This window comes from Biomphalaria glabrata, chromosome 4 (assembly GCF_947242115.1).
Source record: "Biomphalaria glabrata chromosome 4, xgBioGlab47.1, whole genome shotgun sequence".
Lineage (NCBI taxonomy): Eukaryota > Metazoa > Mollusca > Gastropoda > Planorbidae > Biomphalaria > Biomphalaria glabrata.
Window position 1 is genome coordinate 21,709,809 of NC_074714.1, and position 27,486 is coordinate 21,737,294.

Here is a 27,486-nt window from a genome sequence, read left to right on the forward strand (position 1 = left end):
TTTTGGGATAATGGTAATTCTTGCACTTAGTATTCTTTTATTTACTTTGCTGGCGTACCTGTACTGAAGACTGCCAACCACTCCAGGTATTCTCTCTCCTACTGTTTTCTCCTTCCATCTCTTTCCTGCGTCCGTTCTGCTTAACGGACATTTTTTCTCTGTCTTACTTTCCTAGGAACTTGCTTCGCTTGACTGATTCATGGTCAAGGGCAGACGATCAAGTTTAGTTACCGCGTCTGGTCGTTTTCCGTTGAAAAAAAAAAGACAGACCATATCAGTGGTCAGTTGGTCTTGAAGCAAGTAGATCTAGATCACCCAATCTGGCCATCGTGCCTGGTTCTTTGCTACGCCAGTAACATCTACCTGGTTCGGTCTTCACCGTGCCGCATCCCCTCCCCTTCCCATCAAGCTACCCCCAACCTTGCCCTAAGCCGCTCTGAACCACTTTCATCCCTCTCCTATCGACTAGGCTTGCCCCCCCCCTCTGGTTTTGTCTCAAGGGAGAAGTCAGTGAATGGCCATTGGGCGATCCCCTCTGATTAGGGCTAACACACACACTTGACACACACATACGGTGAGGATCTCCTGTGTACGGTCTGTTGTCATTTATGTTTCTCCGATTCACGGTGGAATACAAACTGTGTTTTTTGTGTAGTTTTAACATTCCAATTTCATCCAAGGGATTTATACTTATATCAACACTATCATCATTCTTTGTATCAATATGGATTCCTGTGTGCATGAGTAAGTAGATTATATGTACATTACACTATGTGACTATGATTAGACGATTAGACTATGCTCTAACCTAACTAGCTAAGTTGCTAAAGGCTTAAAGGCTTGTAAAGGACGGATAATCCTAATGGATAATCAATTTTATGTATTTTATTGATGCTGAAATTAATATTCAAATATTAAAGTCGTTACATTATGTACTTTTATTATTTATGATGATAATTTTGATTTAGACTAAAATGTCTAGATTAGATGTACTAGGACATCAATGCCTGTACATGTAGTCCTAAATCTGAAGAATATATTACTATAATAATAATATATAATAAATATAATATATCATAATATATGTAGGCCTACATAGGCTACATTGTTACATTTTGCAGCGCCTCACTCACTCACTGTATATGTAACTATGTATATGTAAATACTACCTGTACTTGTATATATACAGCGCTTTTTTTTATTACCATTATACATATGACGATCACTTGATCTAGTTTATGTATTTTTCAATAGATCTAGATCTAGTATGGTACGGTATTACTATTATGACAATAACGTGTCCAATAGTTCTTGTCTACGCTTTAGTCGTTTTTTTTTCTTCTTTGAATAGTATGCTTCATTCATAACATAGGTCATAGATCTAGTAAACAAAGGTAGATATTATGCAAATTGTGTAATTAAGCCATTTAGCCATGGAATATCGATCAATTGAAATATCCCGAGTAGATGGGAAACGTTTGTTCTAGTTCAGTGATGCCCAAAATACGGCCCGCGGGCCAGATCCGGCCCGCGACGTTGTTTCATCCGGCCCGCCGAAATGTTGACACAAAGAGTAGGCACCCGCCCCCCTTTCAAAAAAAAAAAAAGCTTGACTTATTTATCTTTACCTACGTTAGGGCCCTAAATTTTTCTTTAATTGATTGGTACCATGACCTTTAACATTTGTGTGTTTATGCAATGAGAATCTACCAGAAAAATAAAACGGATCTTAACTTTTTTCTGTGGAGCTTGATCATAGGCCAACATATTTTATGTGTAAAGAAAGTGTGGCTATTTAAAAAAAAAAAGAACAACATATAAACGTCAGTATGAAACAAACATGACGACATTCTTGGTTTGAGCCGCCAATAAAAGATTGTTAAACTACGCCCAAAGATTGGAGGATCGATAGGAATATTTATGAAAAAGCGACAAGAAAATGAGTCGGTGGTAAAGTTGCTACAATGTTGCTCTTATTTAAAGTACAGAAATTAAGCCATTTTCTCGCGCTTGAAAAAAAAAACTTCAGATATCCAATTCCATAACGTAAGTATTATTTCTAGATCCATGGGTTTCTAATCAAATAGTTTCATATTCAGGTAAATTTGATTTCATTTTTTTTTACCTTTTCGTTCATGTGGCCCGCGACACGAGTGTCAGAAATTAAAATGGCCCGCAGGTCGAATTAGGTTGGGCATCACTGTTCTAGTTAATTAATTTATCTAGATCAGGGGTTCTCAACCTGTGAATCGCGACCCCTTTGGGAGTCGAATGACTATTTGTAAGAAGTCGCCTAACACCATCGGAAATTTGGGGTTTTATCTATTTATCATCTGAATTTTTTTTTTAACAAGCATACTTTGCACCATAGGAGATAGACATTTTCATTTGATATAACAAGACAAAGGGATATCACTCTGATTAATGTCTATATATCAAACGATCGTCAAACATAAAAAAAAAAATCAAAAAAGGGTGACATATTTTAGAAAACGGATATTTTGCTAGAGGATAAAGATGACACTTTGAGTAAGTGAGTGTAACATCACTTTTTAAAGGTAGACATGTCTTTTCCCTCTGATAGTTACTTCTTTGTATTGAGTTTGATTGGGTTCAACATGTTCTGCTATTTCACGCTGATGAGACGTCATTGTCGAGAGACAAGGTTCTGAAAAATGTTTTTCTAAATCTTCTTGAAGAAGTTTTTATTTATTAGAAAGAAAAAACACACAAAAATAGCGACCTGGTAGACACCTTGTTACCTTGAATAATTAAATGTTTTAATGCAAAGATTGACACACATTATGCCTCGATTTGTCTAAAAAGATCCGTTCGTGCTAATGAAACTTTAAATTTGCCAAACAAATTGGATGAAAATAAATCTTATATTTTGCCAACTTTATCTGCTTTCTATTAGGAAAAAAGGCATTGGATCTGACATACTGACTACTTTAATGGTCATTTCTGTCATTGAACATTAGCACTAGCGTGCAAGTGAAACTTCCTCTCACTAAACTTCCAAATCTCTGTGACATCTTGTTTACACTTTCTAAAATTCAAAGATGAAGATGTTACGCAGACATAATAATATTATGAATAATGAGCTTTAGGTCAGGAGAATGCGTTTCTGCAGAGAAGAATGCAAGAAAACATTTTGGCGTCGGGCTTCGCCCCGAACTCCATTGATGAATAATGTGCTGTACTTGTCAGGAGAATGCGTTTTTGCAGTGAAGAATGCAAGAAAACGCTTTTGGCGTAGGGGCTTAGCCCCAAACTCCACTACGGAACCTTATAGCGCTGCCCTAGTTGTTTTCTTTTTCGCTTTTTTTATTCTCATGTGTGTGTGTGTGCACGTACGTTTATGCGTAGGGTTAGGGTTTACTGGGCGTTAGGGTTCTGGATCCGCTAGTGGTCTAGTGGGGACTCGTTTTAGGGGTCGCGGCAACAAAAAGGTTGAGAACCTATGATCTAGATCTTAGCATCTTTACTTTTAAGGTAACAATAAACAATGCCAACACTAACCTAAGGAATCTCAGTATAGAGCCAGATTCATGAGTGAATGTATGTACACATATTAACACACTTTTTAAACAACTTTACAATATAAACATATAGAGTCTAGTAATTGTACCCATTGTCCACAAACTATTAGACATCTGAAGGTTGTTCACACAAATGTAGGACAATTCCGTTTCTTTGGAAAGGAAAAAGTAAGTCGATGTGGATAGAAACGTAGTTCAAGGCTATAGCAAGGAAAATGTAATATAGATAGATAATAGGTTAAGAGAATAAATACGTTTCAGATTGATGTGATGTGATGGTCTATGAATGGGTTTATTGAAAGAGATGAGAAGCTTATTTGGAGAGGAGAGCTAGGAATTTTTGGTTAGAGTTAGAAAGTTAGATCTAGTCCCCCTACCCCCAAATCCTTAGCTACGCCACTGATTGTACCCTGTACCTACTTTGTATAGTAAGTTATGACCTTATAAAAGAATTAAACTCGAGAAAAGTATCAGCACCTTCAAGAGTGTTGAAGACAGAATTACGGCACCTCTGAATCCGCAAGTGTCACAAATATATCTTAACAAGATCATCTAGTAGAACAAACAAGATACATTTAGGCGACACCCATATACACTGTGTCGGTAATTTAGAGTTTGGCGTCAGAAACATGTTATTTCATTTCTTTTGTTGTAGTTGTCATAGCGTCAACAACATGGCCAGATTTTTATGACAAGTTGAACACATTTTTTGTTTCCATTTCGTCTTCCTGATGACTGAAATATCAACTCCAACCTCCCCCTTCCCTTTTGACCACAACAAGAAAAATAAAAAAAAAACTTTCAGAAAAAAGACAATGCCTCCTCTATACAGATGACAAACTTTCCAAGAGTGCTTAATATTATAATTTTTAATATTAGAATTAATAAATAATAAACCCTGGTAAGGCCAATAGTAGAATATGCATCCTCTGTTTTAGACCCCTCAACTCAAGAAAACATTAAGAAACTGGAACAGACACAAAATAGAGCAGTGAGATTCATAACAAACGAATATTCACATTTGACTAGAGTAACACCTTTAGTAAAATCACTAAATTTAGAAAGCCTTCAGAAGTAAAGTAGCAATTATACATAAAACACTGAACCATAATCTTCAAATACAAAAACAAAATTTAACAAGATTACAAAGACAGTTTGTGTGGAAGCACCAACTCAAAATCGGCCCCCGAAGTGGTCCACCCAGACAGGCTTCAATATTTTCAGAAAGAACATCCACATGAAATTATATCAAAGACAAATGAGAGATAAGAATGGAGAAAGAAGGTTGACAGATCTTGTGTAGTGCACCAACAGTACAGCAGATCAAAGGATAGGTGAAAGTGAATGCAAAGTTAGATGTGCACCTGGCCTAACTAGTTCCCCCTTCAGACCTTGTGGTCTCTAGCTCATTGACTGCTGTGTTTTGTTTTCATAAAAATGCTACTTTTTTTTAAAAAATAAGAAAATGTTCCAAACATGGCTAAAACAAAAATTTATTGTTTAAGTACCAATGATGCTATAGTAACATATTTGGTATCAAAGTAAAGGTAAATGAATGGAGAATGTGAAAATGTAAACATCTTTCTATTTAAATATAAGATACAAATTATAATCTAAATAATATGACACTCAGAAAAAAAAATGGATGCCAACTTTAGAACTTTTGAGACCTAAATTTAGATTTTGTTCTTTGTATTACTGTTGAAACAGCATATTTAGACTATTTACAGCATTTTCAAAAAGAAATGTGATAAAACAGTCAATAAAAGATGATGAATCATTGATTATATTATTATTTTTACCTTGTTTTTTAGTCAGACAAAAAGTGAAAATTATTGCGCTTTTCATTACAACCAATAACAATAGATACCAGTACTAAATCTATCAACCAAATGCACTCAAATATTATGTACATTTGAATCAATGGGATATAGATCTAGATTTGTCTTCTTTTTATTTGCATAGAACATCTTTCATTCTAATACTAGACCAGTGCAAGACATAGGCTAGCGAGAGATCAAAGCCTAAATCTCTAACTAGATGAAGGACAATAAAAATCCTAATTCATTTTACCTAAGATTTAGACATCAAATAGATCAGATTACTGTTCCTTTGTGATATTTTCAAAAAGAAATGTGATAAAACAGTCAATAAAAGATGATGAATCATTGATTATATTATTATTTTTACCAGGTTTTTTAGTCAGAAAAAAAGTGAAAATTATTGCGCTTTTCATTACTACCAATAACAATAGATACCAGTACTAAATCTATCAACCAAATGCACTCAAATATTATGTACATTTGAATCAATGGGATATAGATCTAGATTTGTCTTCTTTTTATTTGCATAGAACATCTTTCATTCTAATACTAGACCAGTGCAAGACATAGACTAGCGAGAGATCAAAGCCTAAATCTCTAACTAGATGAAGGACAATAAAAATCCTAATTCATTTTACCTAAGATTTACACATCAAATAGATCATTATTACTGTTCTTTTGTGATAAATTATGGATTTAGAATAGTTTTATATTTTACTTTTATTTAGTAGTAAACCTTTAGGAGTGCAACTTGAACCAGTATAGTGATGGTGATGATTTTTACCAAAAAACAATACTAAAAAAAATTGCTAGAAAATATACCAAGAAAAGGCCTAGCATGGTGGATGAATATTGGATTTAGATCTGCCATTTCTGTTGTTTTCATTTATCTAAGGGTTAGATCTATAGGAATCTACAAAGGTGTAAAGATAAAAGCATAGATCTAGTCAACCTTGATCTACATTCAAGACCTAGCCCTAGTCTAAGGCCTAAGCCTAAGCGTATAAGGCAATACTAGATCTAGATCTAAATCTAAATGCTAATAATGTCCAAGTCTGCTTCATCCTATGCTAAATCTTGATCAAGATCTTCATTATTACAATTCATAGAAGTATAAATAAAACAATAATAAAGCTTCTTCAGTAGTAAACATTGTGGGTGTGTCTTGGACAAGCATAGCCATGATGTTGTAGATTTTTACAGATAAACAATACTAAAAAAAAAAAAAAGAAAATGGGGAAAAAATGCCCACAGTGGATGATTATTTGATGTAGATCTACCATTTCCTTTCTTTTTATTTACCAGAAGCTTAGATCTAAAGATATATCTAGATCTAGAGTCCAAGTCTAGAGATAAAAGCTTAGATCTAGTCAATCTCGATCTACAGACTACACCTAGCCTACTGACAATAATATAATAGATTTAGATCTAAATTTCTAAATACTAATAATATAGATATAATCATATAAATACGCTAAATGAGTAAATTTTGACCTACCTGAATCTAATCTATACGTAACATCTAGATCAAAATTCTTCATTATTACTATTTATTTGTGATAATTTTTAGAATAATTATAAAGTTTCTTCAGTAGTCAACATTGTGGGTGTGTCTTGGACTAGCGTAGTCATGGCGACGTTTTTTTACATTGTAAAAAAAGTAATAAATAAATGTCTAAATAAAGCCAAAAGCTTCTAATTTCTATGTAAACAAAGGATGAAGAACTCTTTTATAAAGTAAAAATAGTTCCACTGTTGTTAGTTAAAATTTTTAATTTAAAAATGCAACGAAACAAAGGTAGGGTAAGAACGTCTATGGGATAGACGTTCCGTGCGTTTAGGGCAGACAGACCGTCTATGGGATAGACGCTCCGCACTCATTGAGCTAGGGCAGATGATGTAAAGTTCATCTGTTTTTGTGGCCTACGGTTAACGAGGGTGTCATGTAGCCAGCACAACGACCAACCGCCTTTACTTTTCCCCAAACTAATATCAGGTACCCATTGGAGCTGGGTGGACTCAGAGGCGCCTAAGGATTACAAAGTAGAAAATCCCAGTCTTTACCAGGATTCGAACCCGGGGCCCCCGCTTCGGAAGCCAAGCGCTTTACTGGTCAGCTACCGCGCCTCTCCTGGCCTAACTGAAGTCTTATAATTGATGTAACAGTTTTGAAAAGGCTCAATCTGTTATTCAAACGCTCAGAAAAAAAAAAAAAGGAAATATTTTCGCAATAATAAAAATGTGTACGTAAAATAATATTTACAAGATTACTATTCGTCTTAATTTAGGTCTAACTTATAATGCATACTTATTAGCTTTTTCTCTTTAAAAAACTGCTTGCATAACTAATTTTAAAAATTAGATTTTTCGCTTCCAGAAAAAAAAAAGTAGCCATTGCATCAGAACTTTGAATGGTCTAAAATATTGTGATGTCGGATTTTCAATATCTTTTCTAGTTTACGAGATCTAAACGGGACGGACAGACATTTTGCACAAAACTAATAGCGTCTTTTCCCATTTCGGGGGCCGCTAATAAACGGGACGGACGGACAGACGGACAGACATTTCGCACAAAACTAATAGCGTCTTTTCCCCTTTGGCCGCTAATAAAATGCTCTGAAAGACACAAAGATAAAGGCACATTCCTTGTCCCATATGCTAGGACAAATGAGTACAAATGCTCTTTCTTCCATAGCGCTATTAGAGCATGGAATTGGTTGCCTTAGCCAGCCAGGAAAACCAGCGACTTGGCAGAATATAAGTCATTGGTTAATATGCAATAAATGCATGATGCGAATGACGTAATCATCTTCTTTTTTGAAGTAACGTCTGTATCATATAAGATAATATAAGATACATTTAAAAAATGAACATTTTTTTACCCTTCCCCTCCCCTCCCCCTTTACAAAAATCCTTGTGAAGCGAACGTATAAATCTACCAAGACTTTATAATATATATTTATATTTAAATATTTTATAACAGGCCTATACGGTCTATAACTAACACGACATGGCCTAAATTGTGCGGATGTGTCAAAACCAAAACTCCAGAACACACAAACGGTGCATAAAATGTTCCGAAACATCTCTTTAATGAGGCGGAGGTAATAACTGCTAAACCATGTCCAAGATAAAGATTGCCTAGACCAAATTTTATTTTTTTAAAGATATTATTTGGAAAATTATAACTGTCAAACGAGAGTTTGCCCAGTGTGGCCAGTGGGCTAGTGATTCTTTTCTCAAAGATAATTATCAATTGTCAAATTTCTTGGAAAATCTTTAGAGCTGTACATCAAGTAAAGTTTTTAAGGATGGATAATTCTGTGATTTATGAATTTAGGACTTTTATCATTTTTGATTTAGAATAGAGGCAAATAATGTACCGTGCCACGGGCGCCAGTTAGGCTCACATGCCTGCATGTATGTTAATTATTTTTTATACTCATTACTGTTTCTTTTACATATCCACTAACACACATGCGCATCCATTTTTTACTAACACACACACCAACAAACACATTGACAGTTACTAAAAGCACACCCATAATCACTCACACATACACACAGATCCATGTTACTAAAACACACGTACACACGCATTGACAGTTACTAAAAGTCACATCCACGCTCACATCATGCACTTAGGAATGATGTGGCGATCAGCCACAACAAAAGAGTTTCTGACTTCTGGCTGAGTGTGTCGCGTAGTGTGACACTTGTGTGTGTTCCTAGAATGTATCATGAATTAGTTCATGGCCGGATGTGGGGGAGACACGGCGGAAAGAATTTGCTGAATCATTAAATAAGAACAATCTGATATAAACTTTGTCACATGTAAATTATGAGTGAGTCTGGTGTGAATGTACATTTTGGTTTCTTATAGTTATAATGTTTTTTGTTTGGTGTAATGCACAAATTGTAAGACAAATTTCCTTAAAAATTATTATTATTATTATGAAAGCAGGGGAATTTTATGACCTAGCTTGGAAATGTCCCATGTTAACTGAGTACCGGTCAGCCCTGCTATTCAAAATGGACTAAATCTAAGACATCTCTGGTCAGGATTTGAGTTTTTTTTAGTACGGTACTGGATTGCACTAGTCACAATGTCTAAAGTTAAAACTGTCCGCGGCATGATAAACTTTTTTTTGTCTGTCTAATTGGACACTGTGGTGCGAGTATTAGGGTTGATTATTTACTATTATAATATGTTCTTAAATAACAGCGAAGACAGGTTTAACTTTGTAGCGGTTTCAATGTTTACTTAATGCAAGTACATTTCTATAAAACCGTTCATTCTTAAGTCTTCAACTCTTCTACAATTTTAACTGACTTCTCTCTACAAATTCTGACTAATATAACAAAATCAAAGCTTTAAATACCTGTTTGGTCTGGCAGTACATTTGTAAATCTAACTGTTCAATTAACAAAAGGGGCAGCTCCAAAACACATCAATCCTCCAGCACACAGGGACGTTCTTGCTCTTCAAGTCTCAGTCACCCACCTGTATCGTATTACAAGAAATCGGTTGTTTGGAATGGACCTCATTCACCAATCGTAAACAAACAACACTTTCTACAAATAGAAGACGTGGTATGATTGTATTGTTTGGTCAATGAACCATATGATACCTGAGCATACGGATATTTATTAATGTTATTATTATTACATTGTTAATATTTATACGTAATTAATGATCTGATTGTTATGAAGCATCAGGCTAATTTTTCTTGGCTCCATGACCTTAAAAAGTAAAGCAAAGTTCCCCTTTCAGACCTTGTGGTCTAAAGGGCAGATGATGTAAAGGTCATGTGTTTCTGTCGCCTACGGTTAACGAGGGTGTCATGTGGCCACCACAATGACCAACCGCATTTACTTTCCCAAACTAATGTCAGGCACCCATTAAAGCTTGGTGGAGTCAGAGGCGCCCAAAGATCCTGAAATTAAAAATCCCAGTCTTCACCAGGATTCGAACCCGGGACCCCCGGATCGAAAGCCAAGCGCTTTACCGCTCAGCCACGGCATCTCCTAGGCTCCATGGCCTTGATTTAAAAAAAAAAACTCCTAAAGTTTATTAAATACACTTAACAAGAACTCTAACCATCCAGAGAACTTTCAACTATCTCAGATACACTTGTACTCATTACCCACTGTCACGTCCTTGGTGACACCTCATTGTTCACAAACTGAGACAGTTGACCTAGCTCAAACGTTATCTCACTTAGATGTCAGAGAGAAGCTGATTAAAGGGTATGTTCAATGCCACAGTAGGGAAATTAACATAGGTTAAATTACAGCAGACGAAGAAAATCAATGTAAAAGGGTCAAGGTCATTGAGGTGCCATAGTTCAAAGGAAAGATATAAAAAGAGTGGTAGTAGCTTGGGACTAAAAAGATAGAGATTTAGAAAGTTAGATTTAGAAGTCACTAGTTTGAAAGTAGTTACACATTTTATTGATCAGTACCAGGTGACCGAGCCTCGCTCGTTTGAGTAATTTGTTGAGGAAATATATTGACTTATTTTGGCTCGGGTCAAGACTGTCAATTCGAAAAGTGGCTTTCGTGTTCTTTTAGTTCTAAATGTCAATGGACATGGCGATTAGAAGACGAAAGTCTCTTATTTTGCAATTAGTATTGTTACAAATGAACAGTGATAGGTAGAGGTCAACGTATGACCCCGGCGAGATGACACAGCAGCTAGTGTTACCTGGAATCTACATGTATAAACAAAGACAGGATGTGACGTGTCCACACGTGTTGTTCCAGGGGACGAACAGATCTAAGTAGGGGGACAGTTACTAATGAACAGTGACAGATAAAGGTCACTACGTGTGACCCCGACTTGATGACACTGCAGCCGATGTTTTCTGGAATCTACGTGTATAAATAAAGACAGGATGTGACGTTTCCTGACATGTTATTCCAGAGGATACTAGGAGTGTTTGTGCATATTTTGAAGAAGCGATTAGGGACTCTATATAAGCCAGAAAGTTAATGTGAAAGTCAGTCGTATGGAGTCGTATGGAGTCGTATGGAGTCGTCAGTGAGCCGTTACAGTCGATACAGACTATGTAAGACGTGTGCGGCTCTGTGGAAGAGAAATGTGTACGACTCGATGCAAGTTAACTAGGGTAGAGTTAACTGGAGTGGACTACTGTCGTTAAAGTCTATACAGCGTACTACAGTGGACTTGAACCGTTACAGTCGATGTAAGACGTGTACGGCTCTGATTCGGTAGACTTGAGTACGACTTGGTTCTGCCTTGGGAGACCTGGAGCGACACTGGGAAGTGTTTCGTTGGTCTGTTCTGTGGAATACGGCTCGAGGAAAGTAGAGAAGAGATGAATAGCAACGAAGTGAAGAGATGAATTGCAACGAAGTATAGCTAACTGTAAACTGACAGATATTGTACAGTCATCTACGCTACATGTTACAGTAACAAATTGTTAGAGTTAATAGTCAATAAAGTTATATGAAGCTGAGAGTTTAGTCGTCAAGTTCTTTGCAGTGTTTTTATTTGTGTGCCTACTAGTACATCTAGCCAGAAGATTCAGAAATACGTAACAATTGGTGTCAGAAGTGGGATCTTTCTGGCTAGAATGTATTCCACAAAACTTCTTAATGAACTTGACATGAAAGAACTTAGACAAGAGCTTCGAGAAAGAGGTCTACATCTTAACGGAAATAAGGAAACGCTAATAGCACGTCTAAGACAAGCCCTGTTGGAGGAAGATGAGAATCCGAACACTTGCCAATTTGAAATCAAACCTAATACGATGGAGCTCCTGAGAACTTTGCAATACAAAATGAGCTCGGTGAATGAGAGCATTAAGGAGATAGAATCAGAAATCAACACTCGATTTTCTTCATTTAACCATTTGATCAAAGCCATGAATGAGAATGAACAAATAGCTACCACGCCCAACAAGACAGAAGAACAAATAAAAGATCAAACGAGAATCATGATGAACGAGCTACTGAACACTCAGCAGTATCAGATTGAGTCGACAGATGAAAGAGCTATACCATTGATGAACATCGAACGATTGTCCAACCAAGAATGTGGCGATACAGACAATTACGATAGGGATGCTGGTGATGGCTGTGCTGTCTGTGACTGTGATAGTAAACCAAACGAATGTGGCTCACAAGAAATGAAAAGAGACGGTAGCTGTTACTATTTCAACGAAAAGCAGAATGAGACCGCTGAAGAAACAATAGAAGAGACCTATAGTTTGACCGAAGCTTTAGCTACAGATATACCTGATATGAGTACCTCAACCAGCCAAACAGATCAAGACAACGTTGGGTCTGCGTCCAAGCCTGTTGCTGTGGGCCTTAAAGACTTCTGTCTTCTATCTGCCAGTGTCTACGAGAGGAACTCGAAGCTTGATTACTGCAACAATGCGTTTGACAAGAACTGTACGTACGTAGCTTTACAAGAAGACTGTGAATGCCAAGAAATACACCAGCAAGGTCTGGACTTAACAGAAGCTTGTCCAGCTGTCAAGATCAGCGCGAGAAGTCCTGGTCAAAGTCAAGGAAACACAATAGAATCTGATGCTGAAGTTGATGGACCTTTGCACGTTGAATGTTATCAACCTGCCCCACAGGCGAGTGCTCCAGACTCGGATGAAGGTGATGACGTGTTTGACACCTTGCCTTCAAGTGGACTTGCAGCTCATTCGCAAAGCATCCATCGAAGAATAATGCCGAAACAACTTGTTAGATCAACAGTCTTGATGACTACAGCTATGAAATGCAATACCTTCCTATGTGCTATGTGGCTGCCATCAGCATTGATTGACAAGAAAGTAAGACAACGACATCAACGCAACCAAAGAAATATGAAATTGAGGAGGCGGAGAAAGCGACATATGCATAGTGCAACGTGGATGGCTCCAACAAGATCAAGATACAAACCCACCCCTTCTCCCACTGATAGACCCCCACCTGCATTTATGAAACTCCATAGCCCATGTTGTTAGAAAACAAGCCCACCACTTCTCCCACTGATAGACCCCCACCTGCACTGATGAAACTCCACAGCCCATGTTTTTAGAAAGATTCTGTCCGGAACCATCAGACCAAAGAAGAAAGCCTTACGAATCAGTTAAAAGTGTGAAGCCACTAATGAATAATCTAAGAACATTCCTCATGAGAATAGGTTGATGAAGTATAACAGAGGTTTTAGAAGAACGCTAATTAAGTCAGAAGCATGAAGGACAGAACTAGTTTAAGATGCCAGAACTGTGAAGTGAGTAACCATCTGAGATAGAACTGTACAAATAAAACTGTGCGAGAAGATCAACCCAACAGGCATCGTACAAACCCAAAGTCAGTTGCTGTTGTAAGAAGAACATGTGAATATTGCTGTACTGTAATGAACCTGGTCATCTCTGAAGAAGCTCTGGAAAAAGCCCTAACCCATCTGTAAAAAGATGCTTGAAAATGTAAAACTCAGCCAGTGAAGCACGAACTCGTTAGAATGCTGATGAATTTTCTCGACAAGAGTGCCCAATGTCGTCATCTGAAGGTCGATGTTTCCATACCAAGATTGATGAAAACATTTGTGAGGAACTGCTGAAAAATGAGGATTTGGCTCCCATTCTTCTATGGAAAGAAGATGGACAACTGCCAGATTGAAAGAACATCTCTGAGAAGGGGGCAACCACCAAAGCTTCCTTCTTGATCGTCGATCGGTTTCTTCAGTATCGTGATGAAGTAGAATCTGTTCGGGACGAACAGATCTAAGAAGGGGGCAGTGTTACAAATGAACAGTGATAGGTAGAGGTCAACGTATGACCCCGGCGAGATGACACAGCAGCTAGTGTTCCCTGGAATCTACATGTATAAACAAAGACAGGATGTGACGTGTCCACACGTGTTGTTCCAGGGGACGAACAGATCTAAGTAGGGGGAGAGTTACTAATGAACAGTGACAGATAAAGGTCACTACGTGTGACCCCGACTTGATGACACTGCAGCCGATGTTTTCTGGAATCTACGTGTATAAATAAAGACAGGATGTGACGTTTCCTGACATGTTATTCCAGAGGATACTAGGAGTGTTTGTGCATATTTTGAAGAAGCGATTAGGGACTCTATATAAGCCAGAAAGTTAATGTGAAAGTCAGTCGTATAGAGTCGTATGGAGTCGTATGGAGTCGTCAGTGAGCCGTTACAGTCGATACAGACTATGTAAGACGTGTGCGGCTCTGTGGAAGAGAAATGTGTACGACTCGATGCAAGTTAACTAGGGTAGAGTTAACTGGAGTGGACTACGGTCGTTAAAGTCTATACAGCGTACTACAGTGGACTTGAGCCGTTACAGTCGATACAGTCGATGTAAGACGTGTACGGCTCTGATTCGGTAGACTTGAGTACGACTTGGTTCTGCCTTGGGAGACCTGGAGCGACACTGGGAAGTGTTTCGTTGGTCTGTTCTGTGGAATACGGCTCGAGGAAAGTAGAGAAGAGATGAATAGCAACGAAGTGAAGAGATGAATTGCAACGAAGTATAGCTAACTGTAAACTGACAGATATTGTACAGTCATCTACGCTACATGTTACAGTAACAAATTGTTAGAGTTAATAGTCAATAAAGTTATATGAAGCTGAGAGTTTAGTCGTCAAGTTCTTTGCAGTGTTTTTATTTGTGTGCCTACTAATACATTTAGCCAGAAGATTCAGAAATACGTAACAGTATATTCATTAAGTCTTTAGTACGAAACATTAAGTGACTCAAAATCTCTACGTTGTAGGGTAAAACATGCAATTTGTATCAAAGTAAAATTGCACATTCTTTCCTAGAGACTTAAAACATTGCGTTAGTCTTCTAAAGAAGTGTTTCCGTGGGACATCTCTGTTACGCCGACATACTTTCAGCTCACTAAAAAAAAGATAGCCTTTGGCATATGTTTGATATTAGATTAGATCAGCGGTTCGCTACCTTTTTTGTTGCTGCGACCCCTAATACGACTCTCCACTAGACAGCGATCCCCAATAGTAATTTATTTTCGTTCCTAGGTAAATGGAAATTTGCCAATGTTCTCAGACCTTTTTGTCTATATCTGATGTATGACGTATGTGTTTCTATTGGTAGATGTTGAACACAGCAAAAAAAAAAAAAAAGCTTTATGTCATTGTTATTATTGTAAAATAAATGTTTTAAATTAAATTGCTAACAAAAAGTTTATATAGTATGACTTGCATTTATTAACTTTTCTATTGCGTTTTCACCATATGCATATGCACAGACTAGTGTGACAATTTGAAGATACGTATGGCGAAACGTAAAAGCTATTAAATCAGGTCAACTACATTGCTACATATTTGTAAGTAAGCCAACGTTGGTGGGAAGGTTGGATTCTCATGGGAGTCTTTGTAAGAGCACAATTAATGCCATCTTCAGCATCAAGTCCACTTCATTTTAGAATTGATAACAGGCTGGAAAACCCTGCTTCGCAAACATATATGCCTGCTGTTAGAAATGGACGAAGAAGGCGCAACACAATCTTAAAATGGTATATTCCCGCAAAAACATTTTAATCTGCATCGCTTTTGAGTTCAGTAAAACCTTTCTGTCTCGGGAACATCTTCAACTTTGACCCCTAGAAAGTGTAAACACGTTGTCATGTATATTTGGAAGTTTGGTACAATGGACCTCATTCACCAATCGTAAACAAACAACATTTAGTCACGTGATCTTATTGATAAAACAACGAAAAAAAACTGTCACGTGACAACCATCATGAATTAAACATGAGATCGTAAATTATATAGAAGAGATAGAGCACCACGTGGCTATATGTTGTTTGTTTACTGTTGGTGAATGCGGTCCATTTCAATCGCACGCTAGTGCAAATGTTCTTTGACAGAAATCGCCATTGTAGTTGGTCTGTCATATTCAATGCCCTTTTTTTTTCCTCACAGAGAGCAGATAAAGTTGGCAAGATCTAAGCTTTATTAGCGGCCCCCGAAAGGGGGCATGTCTGTCCGCCCGTCCCGTTTAGATCTCAGAAACTAGAAGAGGAAATGAAAATTGGACATCATATTTTAGATCATTCAAAGTTCTGAGGCAATGGCTACTTTTTTTTCTTCCAAAATTATATATGCAATAGCTTATGGGTGCAGATTTATTTATTATGTAAGCAGTCGTTTTACATCAAGACGTGATTCTGATGCGAACAGCATAAGTGCACTATACCCAGGGCCGCCGCTACTTATTGTGCAATGAGTGCATTGCACGCAGGCAGCCGAATGTAGGGGGGGGGGTCAAATCATTGTTCCAAGGTTACCTTTATTATTGAAATTTTTAGTTAAAAAAATACTCAAATATTTTAATATTTTATTTAATTTCTAATTATTCCATTATCCTTTGAAAACTATTATAAAAAAAAAAGATATCTGGACGTAAGAAGCTATTTTGGAAACTTTTAATAAGAAGTTTTTTTTTACTATAGGCGTCTACATATTTCTGACTTTGAATTTTCGCGGGTATCTGTATTTGTTTCGGATGACGCTTACAGAAGCAGATTTTTCAAAACATTGTTTTCTTCTAGTATATATATATATATATATATATATATATATATATTGTTATAAATGAACAGTGACAGGTAGAGGTCACTACGTGTGACCCCGGCGAGATGACACAGCAGTGAGTGTTCGCTGGAATCTACGTGTATAAACAAAGACAGGATGTGACGTATCCCCACATGTTGTTCCAGGTGATACTAGCAGTGTTTGTGCAACTTTGGAGAAGCGATTAGGGACTCTATATAAACATGAGAGTTCATGTGAAAAGTCAGTCGTTGGTAGAGTGCAGGCTCATTTTTTTTAGCGGCCCCCGTAAGAGGAAAAAGCCGCTATTAGGTTTGTGCAAAATGTCCGTCTGTCCGTCTGTCACACTCAGATCTCGAAAACTAGAAGAGATATGAAAAATATTATTTCATCATTAAATGCGGCTTAAAAAGTTTAGGTGCAACGGCTACTTTTGGTTTTCTAAAAGCAAACCGTTTAATTTATAAAATTAATTATGCAAGCGATTTTTTCATAAAAATACACCAATTCTAAAACAATTACGTAAATGTAAGGGAGGCAATGTTACAATATGCTAACAAAGATGGACAATTTTTGTGTATTTTCAGTATCACTAAGTCAAATATATTTTAAATATGTACAGGAAATGTTTACAACAAATATAAATAATAGCTAAAGATGTTTTTTCTGGTCAGCTAGCTGCTAAAATTAAAAGAAAACATTTCTGTTTGTTTATAAGGGCTAATAATGCATTTTGTATGTAAATATCACGCACATTTTTTTTAATGGACTTTTTATGCAGCAATTTTCGTGCAGTAGCGTAACGTCGCTACATGACTATATACTAAACCAATTCCTTAAACTTTTTTTTAAAAATCAGATTTTATTTATTTTTTGTTTAGTGCCCCCATCCGAATAAAATATTATTTTTGTGCGTTTTGTCTGTTGGTCGGTCTGTCCGTCACGATTAGATTAAAAAAACTAGAACTCTAAAAGCTATTGAAAATCTGATTTATACTTTAATGTTCCTCCCGTAACATCTCAATAGTTTTAAGTATCTAAAAATTGATTGTTCCGGATTTTTTGTGTGCAAAACTAATCTACCCCAACAAATGTTTGTTTGCTCTTCTAATTTAAAATACATTCAATTTCCATGCTTAAACGTTGCAAAAACACATTATCAATAATATGTTGTTCCGTTTTTTATGTAAATAGCATATTAATGCTAAATCAAAATCTCTATACTGACTTATATTTCATTAAGTATAAAAATGTTCCGGATATTGTTTTATAAAACATGAATTATGCCATTATGATTGAAATCGCATAATTTACTAATATTACACTTATATTATTTGACAATGCGTCACTATAATTTGGTTATCAATATCAAATTGTTACGTATTTTCATCTTTAAACAAATTTTTAAAAATATCGACAATATGTTGTTCAGGGCTTTAAAAAAAAGTAATTTACTAGAATTGATTACTGAAAATTACTTTTTAGACATTTAATTTTCTTGCTAAAACATAACATAGAAGTTTTGTAATCGATAAAGAAAGTTCCGGATTTTGTTTCTTACAAATCGTCGCCAGAAATTTCCTAATTTATTTAAAAATATACTAACGCCAAATAATTGTTTGAACTCCCTCTTCTAATTAATAAACAGATAATCTTCTCATTTACGAAATAATGTTTTTACGGATTTTTATGAAAAATTTTTTAACTCACTACTCTTTTCCATTACATTTAACTTTCTATCTAAAACATTAAAAATTCTAATAATCGTTAATATTATGTTCCGATTTTTAAGGAAAACAGAATCCAAACACCAAAGTAAGGTATGAAAATCTCTCCACGTGGCTGTAGTACATCTAATTTTTATACGACACCATCCAAAAAATTTAATTAACGGTATTACATTTATCTGAAATTCTCTTTTTCTTTTACTATTTATACAAACATCCGGAACAATCTATTATATAAACTTTTCAATTGTGTTCATACCTAAAAATTATTGCGATGTTTTGAAACGTAAAATAAAGGATAATCATTTTTTAATAACTTTTAGTTGTTTTTTTTATATCAAGATGACGGACAGACCGACCGACAGACAAAACGCAAAAACAATGCGGCTTTGATCCTTTTTAAATAAATTCTATTAGAACTCAGTGCACCAATGTCTATGAACCCTCGTTAAATATATCGTGTAAATAAAGACATTTTTTTATGGTACCGGTACTAGCCTATAGTGTGGTAATGGAATTTTTTTTCTTTGACGTCATATGAATGGACTCTTTAAATGTAATGTTAAAAGAACGCACTCGGTGCACCAATGTCTATTAACCCTCGAAAAATTGCTTGTATTAATGAAAACATATTTTAGTCTAACTAAGCCGTGTGACGTAGTGTTTTTTTTTCCTTTGACGTCATATGGAATGAATTCTTTAAATGAAATGCTAAAAGAACGCACTCGGTGCAACAATGTCTATGAACACTCAATAAATGGCTCGTAATGATGAAGGCGATTTTTATTCTAGCTAGGCCGTGTGACGTAATGTTTTTTTTTTCCTTTGACGTTATATGGAATGAATTCTTTAAATGAAATGCTTAAAGAACTCACTCGGTGCACCAAAGTCTATGAACACTCGATAAATGGCTCGTATTGATGAACGCGATTTTTAGTCTAGCTAGGCCGTGTGACGTAGTGTTTTTTTTCCCTCTGACGTTATATGGAATTAATTCTTTAAAAGAAATGAAAAAAGAACTCGGTATAGTAATGTTTACTAATCCTCGTTATGTGACTCGCGTTTAAAAAAGGAATGATATTTTGATTTAGATCTAATCTAGATTTTTTAAACTAGATCTAGATTTTTATTACAGTATATCTAGATCTGGATTTATATTCTAATTAAAATTATTTTAGAGTCTTTCTAGATCTAGTTCAGACTAAAATAGACTAGATTAAGATGTAGATTTTCAATTTCTAAACTTAAAGTGTAAAAAAAAAGTGTAGATTTTCATTTCCAAACGTTTTGATCAATATTGTAATGTTTTAATATACTAAAACTAATCTACTATTTATTATTTAATTTAAATTTAAATTTACGGCAAATGAATCTTTGAAACATTATTACTTTTGACCATCAAAATTAATTCACCTCTTGAATATTATTTGCGAATATGCAGATCCGACAGTGATCCGACTTCGACGGGGGCCGCCTCTGAGTTTGTGTAACACAAACTCTCATTGTAATCTTGTTATATCTTACTATCGGTACGTCTACGCAATCAAGTTGGAAAAAATATATCTTGGCAAAAGCAGACATATAGGAAAAGATAACAATAAAATCTTGAGATATATCTTGGAGCAGTAGCGTTACTGAAGGGGGGGGGGGGATGCGAGGGGTGCGGTACGCGCCGGTGGACACCATTTTGGGGTGACAACCAAGTTGGAAAAATTATAGCTTAGCAAAAGCAGACACACTGAAAAAGATAATAATAAAATCTCGAGATACAGCTTGGAGCAATGGCGTCACTAGGGGGAGGGGGTGTGAGGGGTGCGGTCCGCACCAGTCGACACCATTTTGGGGGTGACAACCAAGTTGGAAAAATTATAACTTGGTAAAAGCAGACACATGGGAAAAGATAATAAAATCTCTAGATATATCTAGACGGTAGTATGAGTGTAAATGATACAGCATAACGTTATACTATTTAAAGTATATCAAAAGAAACCTGTTCGTATGATGTTAAGTCTGTTCATAATTTTAATTAAATATTATTGTAAAATTTGCAATAACATTTCAAAAAATGTAATAAACATTGGGATTTTACATTTGAGTACAAATCAATAAAAGTAGGTAATCAGCTCACTGTATTGGTTCAAAACAAAAACAAAAAACATATCTAGCAATAGTGTTTATTGAATGAGCTATCGCACTAGGTGCCACCGACACTCTATCGGGAAAACTTACATGCTGATCTTAGGTGATCACTTTACGCTACTCTACTTATTCCAGAAGAGTTAGAAGAGTCTTATCAAAGACGATGTGTTGCACTTTTTGCTTTTATGTGAAAAATAACGCCAAATTTTCTAAATTTCTTTAAACGATCAAAACAAGACTATGATTTGAATATATTTCTCGTCCATTGGTGAATTTATGGGTGCCGCCTCTGTGTTTGTGTGATAACACAAACTCTCTTTATAATCGTTTTTATCTAGTTTTGTTTGCCAAAGCTGAAATTTCATTAGCACGAATGGATCTTTTCAGACAAAGACGTCCACCAGCACTAGGTCGGCTATTTTCCGCATGTTCATATATATATATATATATATATATAAACTTCTTCACGAAGTATCAATGTGAAATCATGTTGAAAGCATAAAACTCATTACAAAGAAGTAACTATCAATGGAAAAAAACACGTTTACCTTCAAACAATGATGTTACACTCACTCAAATTGCCATCTTTATCCTGCAGCTAAATAGCCGTCTACTTCAATAGGTCACTCTCACCTTTTACAAATTAAATTTACGTTTGACGTTCGTTTCATAATTTGTATGTTACATCAAATAAAAATGTGTTAGAAACGGCGCAAAAAAAAACCGATGAGAGATAGATAAAAACCAAAATTTCCGATGGTCTTAGGCGACCCCTGACAAATGGTCATTCGACCCCCAATGGGGTCGCGATCCACATGTTGAGAACCCCTGCATTAGATTTTGTTAGAATCTATAGGAACAATGTTGATATGAAAATTGAAAGATCATCAGCCAATAATCATAACTTTAAGTGCATCTCTATCGAAGCTATCCGTTATTTCTTGTATACATTGTAGTGATAGTCTTTATTGATGCTTACCCTACTGCTAGACTAAAATAGAGGTTGAGGCCCTATATATCTACGAGAAGCGGAAACAGAGCCAAAATCTAGACTTTAAAACCCGATACAGTGTACCATCAAAAGTAAAATCTTGTCAAATTTCTTACGTTCAACAAAAGTTGCACGCTCTCCTTTGTCACTTGTCTCTATGTCACTTGTCTCTTTGTCACTTGTCTCTTTGTCGCTTTTCTCTATGTCACTTGTCTCTTTGTCGCTTTTCTCTATGTCACTTGTCTCTTTGTCACTTGTCTCTTTGTCGCTTTTCTCTATGTCACTTTTCTCTTTGTCACTTGTCTCTTTGTCACTTGTCTCTATGTCACTTGTCTCTTTGTCACTTGTCTCTTTGTCACTTGTCTCTATGTCACTTGTCTCTTTGTCACTTGTCTCTTTGTCACTTGTCTCTTTGTCACTTGTCTCTTTGTCACTTGTTTCTTTGTCACTTGTCTCTTTGTCTCTTGTCTCTTTTCTCTATGTCACTTGTTTCTTTGTCACTTGTTTCTTTGTCACTTGTCTCTTTGTCACTTGTCTCTTTGTCACTTGTCTCTTTGTCACTTGTCTCTTTATCACTTGTCTCTTTATCACTTGTCTCTTTATCACTTGTCTCTTTGACACTTGTCTCTTTATCACTTGTCTCTTTGTCACTTGTCTCTATGTCACTTATCTTTTTGTCACTTGTCTCTTTGTCACTTGTCTCTTTGTCGCTTGTCGCTATGCCACTTGGAACAGTTGGTAGTAACAACTTTCGAGCTTCAAACTCAGTCTCTAATCTCCCTAAAAATATTTCTTATTGCGTACTCTCTTTTTTTCCAGATCAATCATCCTTCGAAGCCTGAGGGATTCACTCTAGAAGAATTTGATCACAGCCAATCAACAAAGATCAAATTGACACCTATGACTGCCAAGCATACGATGAATTCATATCATGATTATTTTCTGTCTGTACAAAATGCTAACTGGTACAATCATCCAGGTTATAGCAATATCAGTGTACCACAATGGAACTTTCCAAGACCATATGATTCTACTGCATACACTAATGGATACACGGACCAGCATAACCAACAAAAAATGTACACTGTCTCACAGAATGTCAAGTATAATGAGCATTTTCCAACTAAGGGTTACCAACCATCTTTTATAGAGCCAAACCAGAAGTTCCATCCATTTTACGGTGCTCACAATACAAGGTTTTCTGAAACTCCCTTCTCAACATTGGAATCTGCTCAAACCTCACAATTCTTGAAGGAGAAAGCTCTTGGTGGCAATGCTGATTCTGGTTCATCATTTGTCTACAGTTGTCATGAATCAAATACTACTACATGTGTCACTAATACTGCATTGAACTTAACAAAGAAAACTCCAATGAAGCCCTCAGTGGTCTTTCCTGCTCGTGGTCCAACTCGAACCAAACAGAATAGAAAAACACCAACTAAAAATAAAAAATCGAACAAAAAGCCTCCCAATTTTTTAGACATTCCATCAGCCAAGACAAGTAAGACCAAAAGAAAAAAGATGAACTGTGAACAAGACCTAGTCGTGCCACCAGTAAATACATTAGCATATTATGAAAGAAACCATTTCTTTCTCAAAAATCATTTTAATGATAAACCTATTGATCTTAATGTAGACATAACAGAACTGTATTCCAAAAGTGCCTCCGACAGTGTATTTCCTACATGTGGAACTAACTTAAACAGAACAAGTGTTGATAAAAACACAGAATTTTTTCAATCTACCACTCAGTGTATGAAATTACCTATAGTCTTACCCACAGAAGCAAGTCAAGAGACTCGTCAGAATTTATTGTACGACACGCCTTCACCTAGTTGGCATTCTCACGAAAGTTCACCAGAAAACACCCATAATACTTCTGATCATGAGAATGCAACTTCTGCAGAACGAGGAACAACGAGTAAGTTAAATAGTTATTGGACATCTAATAAAAAACCGGAAAGCTCAGGAGGATTTGGTGAATTCACACCCTGCCAAAAAGTCCAGGATTATCTCAACGAACCATTTGGTAGTCATTCCACTTTGTTGTCTTTGCTAGATAGAAACTCACTTACTCCAACTGAGAGCAATGAACTTACACCGGTATGTGACGTCCCTAATGCTGACACCAAGCCATATATCAGTCATCCAAATGAGACGATTACAATAGATCTAGGTGGAAACTTTCAGACTTCAGTTCATGTCAAGAAAAGTCTCCCACCAAGTGGCAACTCCACACAAGATATCCCCGAACCAGTTCAGTTTCATCCACGTTTGTCGTCTACACCAACTTCAGATAGTCATAGACCTAATCAGTCTACGCAAAGTACATCTCGGATAGTCACAGCTAAAAATTGGAACGTTCCGGAAAAATGTGTTACTAGCTATTGGAATAAGGGCCCCATAACAAGTCACAAAGAGGCTACAAACATTTTAGAGAATAATGGAGCTCACTTTAACGCGATCTCCTCTAGTGTAAATAATACTGTTTTTCAATCAACAAAGGTGGATGACTGTTTCACAACTGAATTTGAAATGCACCTTAAAAATAAATATGAACATTTTAACAAAGGGTTTACACCTTCTAAAAGAGCAGTAAGTACACCCTCCATCGATATTCATGCCACTGCACAAAGTGCTGCAGCTTTACATACACCAACAACTGTTTCAAGGAGTACAACGTCAGGATCTTTAATTATTCCAGAATCTACAACTATGTCAAGACAAATATGTATACCAGGACCTACATCTATGTCAGGGGGAACAGCTGTGTCAGTACCAGCTGTCTCAGGACTTAAAGTGGCACCAAAGCCTACACTTTTAACTGTTCCCACTTACGTTTCTGGAGGTTCAGCCGCACCAAGAGCCGGAAATGCACCAAGAGAAAAGGCTCCATCTACGGCATCACTAGGATCAACATACTTGGAGCCTAGATCTGTACAAAGACTCACGCCACTAGAAGAACATACACATAGTGCAGGGTTAGCAACTTTACAGAAAGACTATAATACTACAAGGCCCATAACTTCTCAAACTGACAATATTGTTAAAAGAGAAACTGAGTCTAATACTGTTATAGAACGACCTTTGCTTGAATGTTCATATGATTGCCTAGCAAGTAATCCGATGAAACAGAAGAGGAAGCGCCATCGAGGTATGTAATCCCAACATTGATGCTATTCTATCTGCCGTGTGCATTCAATAAACTAGTTACCATCACGTTGATGGCAGTTTCGCTAAAATAGAATATTATCAAATCATCACAAAAGTAAGTCAATAAAAAACTTGGATACGCAATTCCAAATATACTTAAATGAAACAATTATAATATTAGAAATGGGAGAACTTTGAGAGAGATCATTGCAGCGAATGTGATTGTTTGAGGGCTTTTGTATTGAGAGCTATTCAATTTATTTTACGACTTTCTTTTTGTCATCAACCAGTATTACTTACACAAAACATATTTAGACTTTTTATCATTAATCAATATTACTTACACAAAACATATTACGACTTTTTGTCATCAATCAATATTACTTACACAAAACATATTTAGACTTTTTGTCATCAATCAATATTACTTACACAAAACATATTTAGACTTTTTATCATTAATCAATATTACTTACACAAAACATATTACGACTTTTTGTCATCAACCAGTATTACTTACACAAAATATATTACGACTTTGTTTTGCCATCAACCAATATTACTTACACTAAACATTTGACGTTATTCTACTTTACAACAACAACAACAACAACAATGGAGTTGAACTCATGCCCACAGGACAAATGTTATAGCTTAAGCTGTCGTCAACAATAACAATTGATTTTTACAAAACAATCATTACATATTTTAAGTTGACTAGAAACATGTTGTCATGATGGGATTATCGGTAGCCTACGTACTTTAATGGATCTCATTCACCAATCGTAAACAAACAACATTTAATCATGTGATAACATTGATAAAACGACGGGGAAAAAACTGTCACGTGATAGACATAGTGTATTAAAAATAAGATCGTAATTTGTATAGAAGAGATAGAGAATCATGTGGCTAAATGTTTGTTTGTTTACGATTGGTGAATGAGGTCCATTTAAGAACCTAATGCACCTATCACTCATTAGTTGACCCAATGTTTACAAAGTGCTTCTTTCCCCCTCAGAAACCAGATACTCATGCAACTCGTGCAGCTACACAGTCAGAAAACTGTTCAGCTTCCGTCTTCACATGGCCCAGCATTGTCCAGACACAGAGAAACTCGTCCCGGTCAAAGCTCAAAGTCTGAAATTACGATGTGGAATATGTGCCTACTTCGCCTCGAGCGCCAAAGTCCTTAGGAAGCACGTGGAGAAGCATGCGTTTGAAAAGCGTTTCCTCTGCGGCTACTGCCGACAAGATTTTCGCAGTGACAGGGAAGCTCACGATCATGTCACGGAGATTCACAAGCGAAAAGTTGTCTTTTGTGACCGGAAGAAATTATACGAGGCCATGACAAGACGGCCGCAGTTGGAGATCAACTTACAGCCTTACGTTGTTCTAGATAGCAAGGAGGTCGACGACTACCTCAATCCATCCAGATAGTGTTTTCTGGGAATGTTAGTTTTATACTGTTGATTTTTTAAAATATTTTTTAAGTTTTTTAAATGTATACAATGCTTTTGTTTTTAATGACATTTTTTAAATACTCTACAATTTTGCCGAATTTCTTAGTATCCCTAGGATTATCTGTCAAACATTCTTGTGAGCCTATGACTCCATTGCATCAGATTTTTGTGAGTCACAAATTTTTAGAGATGTTCCGAGCATTTTTTTTTAAATATAAAGCATTTTCTTCACGTCACAGCATTTTTTTTTTGTGGCTGAAAATGTACACGTGACCTAGAACTAGATTTACATATTTTGTTGAATCTGACATAATTGAAACTGTTGTCTGATGGAAAATCTTTTGAGGTCTGCTGGGAATCTTTTGACATTAACTTTTTACTTCCCCTTTGGTTTTATATTGTCCTTTTCTTAAGCCCTTTGAGGCCACATGTCCTTCCCCATAGCTGTAAAAATGCGCCAGATGAGAGTGCATATGTGTGCACCAAACCTGTCCTTACATAGATTGTAATGGACAAAAGATCACATTTCACCTCATGTGGAATTCATATCCTATTCAGCTTTAATAGGGAATCTGGCAACATGTTATTCTATAGATTGATCCTTAGACTATTTAAATTGATCTCCTGAAGCTGGTTAAATGCTCTAAAAATATAGCGAAAATTTTCACATTGCAAAACTTCTCATATAATAACTGCTTCATATCTACTGAGTATATGCATACCTTGTTCTGAATACATTCAATAAACAAATGAACTTTGTATTTATAGATACTTTTTAACCACATGTCTCTTTTTAATGTATTGTTACTTACATCAATATATGTGATCTGTATATGGTTGTATAAATTATGATTTTCTTTAATGAAACGATTACCGGTATCCAAAAAAAAAAAAAATTAAATAAAAAAAAAAAACTCAGTTTTTTTTTCTTTCCTATTTTTTTTTTTTATTTTAATTTTTATATCCGAAAAATCTTGGTGAATCAACAAGTCTTTAAATATGAAATCAATAAAGACATGGCCTCCAAAATCTAGATCACAACCAAACTTTAAATAAACGAGGTGAGAAAGAGGTGTTAATATC

The 27,486-nt window shown here is 36.0% G+C and overlaps 1 protein-coding gene across 1 annotated transcript; it reads left to right on the top strand.

The window, feature by feature from the left end:
• The first annotated feature begins 457 nt into the window (after nucleotides 1-457).
• On the top strand, nucleotides 458-27,273 carry LOC106079574 (uncharacterized). The gene is made up of 3 exons (XM_056027851.1): nucleotides 458-744; nucleotides 22,607-24,941; nucleotides 25,962-27,273. Exons 2-3 carry the CDS (start codon nucleotides 22,688-22,690, stop codon nucleotides 26,378-26,380), a joined length of 2,673 nt encoding a protein of 890 aa, XP_055883826.1. The 5' UTR covers nucleotides 458-744; nucleotides 22,607-22,687; the 3' UTR covers nucleotides 26,381-27,273.
• Nucleotides 27,274-27,486: the final 213 nt, after the last annotated feature.

Bases quoted from the DNA above. Each gene is read 5' to 3' on its own strand.
- LOC106079574 (XM_056027851.1), top strand. From the start codon at position 22,688: ATGACTGCCAAGCATACGATGAATTCATATCATGATTATTTTCTGTCT. The intron at 24,942-25,961 runs GTATGTAATCCC...TTTCCCCCTCAG, and splicing joins GAAGAGGAAGCGCCATCGAG to AAACCAGATACTCATGCAAC.